The sequence below is a fragment of the Caretta caretta genome, chromosome 5 (assembly GCF_965140235.1).
Source record: "Caretta caretta isolate rCarCar2 chromosome 5, rCarCar1.hap1, whole genome shotgun sequence".
Classification (NCBI taxonomy): Eukaryota; Metazoa; Chordata; order Testudines; family Cheloniidae; genus Caretta; species Caretta caretta.
The window spans coordinates 114,042,439-114,048,395 of NC_134210.1; the positions used below are offsets into that span (position 1 = coordinate 114,042,439).

The following is a 5,957-nucleotide window of genomic DNA, read 5'->3' on the forward strand; positions in this document are numbered from 1 at the left end:
GAGGAATGGCGGGAGCTCCCAGACGTTTCCCTTTTATTGTTTCTTTGGTTCCTGGTACACTCGCCCCCTCCCCCGCCCCCCCGGCGCCGAACAGAGGTTTCTTGCAATTACCCCTTTCCCCCGCCAGAGGCCGCTGTGCCCACGGTGCCGCCCGAAGAGAGGGCCGCTGGCTGAGGGGCGGGAGCCGCCAGAGGCGCAGCGCGCTGCTCCGGGGGCCAGGTGAGGAGACTCGGGATATGGGGAGGGACAGAGCGGGGCACACGGGGCTGCTGCGCGGTGTCACACAAACTGGGGTTCCGAAGGGCTATCGGGGGAACACTGGGCTGGGGCACAGGAGCTGGCAGGGGTGCTGAGAGCCATTGAATCAAGCTGTAAACCCTGATAGGATGGGAACCACTTCAAGCCAGGGGGTGCTGCAGCACCTCTGGGAGCTAGTGGGTTTCAACATTGAGCCAGGGGCTGAATGGGAGTGAGGGGTGCAGGGCCGTGTGGGGACAGGGGGTGTGTAGGGGTGCAGCGACACATGAGGAGAGGGGCAGATGTGCCTGACTGAATGGGAGAGGCTAGGGGTCAGCCAGGGTCTGCATGAGGGAGGCTCCACAACTCCCTAACAATCTCCTCCCCCCCCCCCCCCCGGCCAAAAAAACAAAAAAAGTTCCAGACTTCTCTCACCCACACTCAACAAACCCGCAGGTTCATTCCCTAGTACTTTCCCAACAATTACTTCCCCTTCCCTCAGCTCCTCCATCACCCCGGTAAGTCTCCCAAACCTTTGCACTGCTACTCAGGGGGTGCCAGAAATTTCTCTGTCACACATACATACACACAGTCTGCCCCACCCCTCCATCTATGAGGAAATTGCTGACTCCTTTTTATTGGGGTGAACATTAATCTAGGGAGCCTCCCCGTTGAAGTCTTATGGCTCCCACTATCGGTGCGCCCGAGCTGCGAAGGCTTATGCCTGTAAGTAGTTCTGTTATTGTCAATGGGTCAACTCAGGTGTGTAAGGTTCATCACACAGGCATGGGGGTTTGCAGGATTGGGCCTAAAATTTAGAGATTTTAGAAAACAGCGATGGCATAACAGGCTAAATTCTAAAACTCTTGGTCATGTCTGCTCAGGGAAATTGACTGGAATCGGTAACGCAAAATAAACTTCCTCCTATTCCCGTGTGATTCTTACTGCCTTAAAGGCACTGAACGATTTTACTGTGGCATTTTAGCTATAATCTCACTTTGCCCTCTAGTGCCCAATGTAACATAGTTTCTGCATTGTACAGTATAGCTTTGATTGAAATAATTTCCATACATTTGTAGTCAGCAGAGATTACATTGCAAAAAATAAGAGTGATTGACTAGGAACTGAAAAGAGAAGCTTAATGAGCTAAGAGTTTATGGAATAATTAGAGGACCCTGTGCTAATATTCTGTCACTTCTCACCAGCTGAGAAAGGTTGGATTGGATTGATGCTTGAATGCGAAATCCTCGAAACAACCTCAGTGCTTTATAACATGATGTCATAGATAACACTTCTATCAGAGGGCTCATTCCTGAAGTCCTTATGCATTCCCATTGATGTCAAAAGCAGTTTTGCCTGCTTAAGAACTACAAAATCAAGCTCCTGTACTGAGAATATGCACAGCAGGGTGCTGGGAAGTACTGTGGTGTGCAGTCTGTCATTAAAGATCCTATGCATCTTTTCTTGAGACTAAGTGTGTTAATGGACAAATTAATTTTGAAGTAATTCTTTTCAGCTTTCCTAAATCTCCCCCCAGTTTCAGTTGGATATTTACCGTATTCTTCACTTCCTTTCTTAAACTGTTGTGTAGTTTTATCATATGCCCTTTAATAATTACTGTGAGTTCCAACATTTAACATTTTAATGTAACTTTTACATTTCAATAAAATTTGCCATTGAGATGTCAACATACTATGTTGCAGCAGCATGCTAGTGTATCTGAAACAGAAAGTTAAACTGTCTAACTGATTTTCATAGTATAGGCTTCAAAAAGTACACAAAGTAGCCAAACAATAGAAATAAACATACATTTGTGTTTAAACATTCTTGCAGCTGTAATATTAAAGTGTATTGTTAGTAACATGAGCAAAGAAAGTTAATTTTATAAACCGTATTTTGACTAGTGTCTCATTAAAAAGAGGGTGGGTTTCTGTCTTCGCTTTGTTTCCTCAATCTTTCTTTTTTGTTCTCCCAGATCCTGATTCCTTCTGTACTTCATTGCATTTGTGATGTTTCTGTTTCAGATCTGCTGTCCTTGGACCTTAGTCTTTTTAGCTGATTCTTGATCTTTTTGCTTTTATCCACAACTGGATATCAGGGACAAAAGTTAGTAGGTACATCCTGCAAAGAGACCTGTGACACCTGTACTGTCTTAATGGCTGTGGAGTATCATTGTCTTCATTGTTTTCCACTGAATGCATCTGATGAAGTGAGCTGTAGCTCACGAAAGCTTATGCTCAAATAAATTGGTTAGTCTCTAAGGTGCCACAAGTACTCCTTTTCTTTTTGCGGATACAGACTAACACGGCTCCTACTCTGAAAATTGTCTTCATTGTTATCCTTGATCTTTTATCAGATTGAATTTTACCATTACAACTTTGCATCCTGGTTTCTTGAACTGCTGAAGATGTGCTTTCCCCTGAATAACACACATCAAGTTATGAGGGGAAAACTAGGAGCTAAAGCTGATTGAATTATCAGTGAATATTTACACAAGGGTAAATTCTGGACCCATATAAGTCAATGGCAGATTTGTCATTGAGTTCAACAGAGCCCAGGATTTCACCCCTAGTAAGTTTAGCATTTTGAGGAACTCGTTTACTTTGTAATTATTATGTTCAGGACCATGCGGCTTTTGTGTAAAATATGTTGGAATCAATGTTCCCTCTAATTTTTGACAGGCCAGGTGCACAAAAAATTTCTTCTGTGCAAATTTTTGACAGGCCGTGTGTGCAAAAAAATTCATCTGTGCAAATTTTTGTGCGTGCGGTGTTTCACATGTGCACGGGGTTTAGGATCTGTGTGCGCACGCACACACGCACAGCTTAGAGGGAACAGTGGTTGGAATACCAAAGGCTAACTCTTGCCAGTGGTTGCACTTCCAAACAAAGGGTAAGGGACAGAAAATTTTAAGTAGTAATTAAACAGTGTGAGTAGCGGTGTGTGAGATTTCAGCAGCCAGCTTGAAGACACACACAGAGCACTAAGAGGTGTAGTTGGCTAACATCGCCCTAAGGTGTGTCTACACAGGGAAAATAAGGCAGGGTATGAATTTAAAACATGATAGGTGTGCTGGAATAGCTCCCCGTATCGACACTCATATGCTGCTCTGGTCAATTTCCCTCTGTAGACAAACACTTAGAGGATAACTTGAACCCTTGAACAAAGCAAACATTGAAATTAATCAGACACAATATCAGATACAGCGGCAAAGAGTCCTGTGGCACCTTATAAACTAACAGATGTATTGGAGCATAAGCTTTCGTGGGTGAATAAATCCGACGAAGTGGGTATTCACCCACGAAAGCTTCTGCTCCAATATGTCTGTTAGTCTCTGAGGTGCCACAGGACTCTTTGCTGCTTTTACGGATCCAGACTAACATGGCTACCCCTCTAATATCAGATACATTACTGGAAATAGCATATCTTGAAAGAGTGATGAATTATTTTAAACAAAAATATAATTTAAACAAATATAGCAGAAAAATACAATTATTTTATTTTTAATCCAAATAATTGATTTACATGATTCCTGGTCATGGCTTGGTGGTTGCTTCAGAATTAAGAGATCTTGTGTAGGCAGGTGAAATGGGAACGAAAATAAATAGCACACTTTTCTCAGAAGGGAACACTACAGCAATAATGTTAATTGCCACAAAATTACCACTTCCCTAAGCAGTCATAGTTTCTGAAAATTATGTGGGTTATTTTATGGTCAGTGTGCAATTATTTGTTTAATAAAGTTTTATTGTTTATGAATAAAATATTTCTTTGCAATAATTTAAATGCAACAATACATAATTGGCCAATATAAATAGTAATAGAAATCCAGTGAAATTTAACTAGAAGCATTTTCACAATGAAGGTAGATAAATGAATTCTTTTTTTTTTTTTCTGATTCTCAGATCAAAATGTGTATACCTTAGTTTCTAAGCCTTCTTATAATTTTGTCAGTAAACTGAAGACATCTCCTCATTTCCAGGCGGATGATCTCCCAGGAACACAGGCTGTATTGTTTGTCTTTTAGAAAATTATCTATCTTTTGAAAGTACTTTTTCAGTTTCAGTCTAATGATTTCCTCACTCCTTGAGTAGGGTTGTTTCTTCTCCATCTTCTCTGTCAAACATGCTTCCAGATACTCAATTTGCTGATTAAGTCCATTTTGGAATCTTTCAAGAGCTCTTCCATCCCAGGCAGCTAAGGTTAGATTTTTGGTAAAGACATAGAAGGTCTGTTGCAGGATCTCCTGGATTTCCACCTTGGCATTCTCTTTCTGTCTCAGCTTTAGTAACTGCTCAGGGAACTTGAAGTGCATTTTCTCACTTTGACACTGCTCAGGAAATTGTTGACCCATTTTGTTCAGAAGGTGTAAATTCCCCTGGATCGCTTTGCTGTGCAGGAGGGGAAGAGTATTACAATCCAGAGTTGAGATTTTGGTGGTGGACAGCAGCACAAGGCTAATTTGCAGCAAACAAAAAGTGGTCATGATAATGATGATGTCTTACACTTCTCAACTGAGTATAAATCCAGACAGACACACTGGAATGTTTTGAAGGTCTTTTGTAGATGCCTGACTTTTTCTTCCATAGCTATAAACTTAATTATTCGTTAGGAGAAGTTTTCTTTCATCATTTTTGGTTTTCAAGGATTTTCCCCAATGTTTTTGAAACTTACCACTTTCACTTTCTGCTTAATGACTTCATTGTCTTGTACCACTTTCCTTTTTCTTTTGATCAGAAAATTAAAATACGGTATCTCCCCTTAGGTCATCTAGTCCATACTCCTGCCAATTCTCTATTGCAAATTTACTCCATATTGAAAGAGGTCTCAAAGAAGTGCCAGATCTGTTATGGAAATTTCATTAGTTCTTAATATTTTAGCACCAGAAGAGCTTGTTTAAATACATGTATAATGTTATCATTTCCCTGTGGGGACAGGAAAGTTTTTAACACTATTTAGCAGGACTTACTTTTCCTGAAATTCAGTTAAGCAGTCTCTGCCTCAGTTCCCCATCTGTAAAAATGGTATATTTCCGTTCTCCTTTGCTTTGTTTAATCTGATGTGAGGAAGTGTGAATAGAAAAGCAGAGAGGGCTGCTGTTTAGGAATTTGTATAGTAAGCTTGTGGCAATGTCATTGATATTAGGATCTTGATAAGTAATGCTCAATTTTAGGTTTCTTCTGCTGTTTTCCTTTCTTTCTGTTTTCTCCTGTGCTAGTTTCTGGTCACCTCTCACTAGCCAAACAGAGTTGGACTGGCTTGATTCTTGAATGAGGGAGAGTGCTCATCTTTCCCTCAAGCTTTCAAAGAACACTTCAGAGCTTCAGGAGTGGTATTTAATAATGCAAAAACGGACAGTCTTATCTGAAGGTCTGTTTCTGCAGGTAAATTCCCATTGACCTCAGTGGAAGTTTTGCCAGCTTAGGCCCTCTTGAGTAGGCCCTCAATGTGTTTTGAATCCATGCACAGCTTGCTGTCAGAGGGCAAGTTTTACATAAGATGTATTACACGGGTCTTTAGTATTCTCTATTATGTTAGAGAGCTGTATTTAAATGTTGTGGTGTTTTAATCTTGGAAACTATTTGGTTATAAAGCAAACAATCAAGAAGAGTGTCTTCTGAAACAGCCTGTCATTTCCCCTTGTTAAGGGAATATGACTATATTCTTTACAGAGAAAAATCTCAATTTTAAATCTACCCAAAGAATTATAGAAATATTCT

The 5,957-nt window shown here is 40.9% G+C and overlaps 1 protein-coding gene across 1 annotated transcript; it reads right to left on the bottom strand.

The window, feature by feature from the left end:
• Positions 1-3,783: 3,783 nt before the first annotated feature.
• LOC125637406 (interferon kappa-like) lies at positions 3,784-4,885 on the bottom strand. The gene has a single exon (XM_048851804.2). The coding sequence runs from the start codon at positions 4,721-4,723 to the stop codon at positions 4,160-4,162; it is 564 nt and encodes a 187-aa protein (XP_048707761.1). The 5' UTR covers positions 4,724-4,885; the 3' UTR covers positions 3,784-4,159.
• Positions 4,886-5,957: the final 1,072 nt, after the last annotated feature.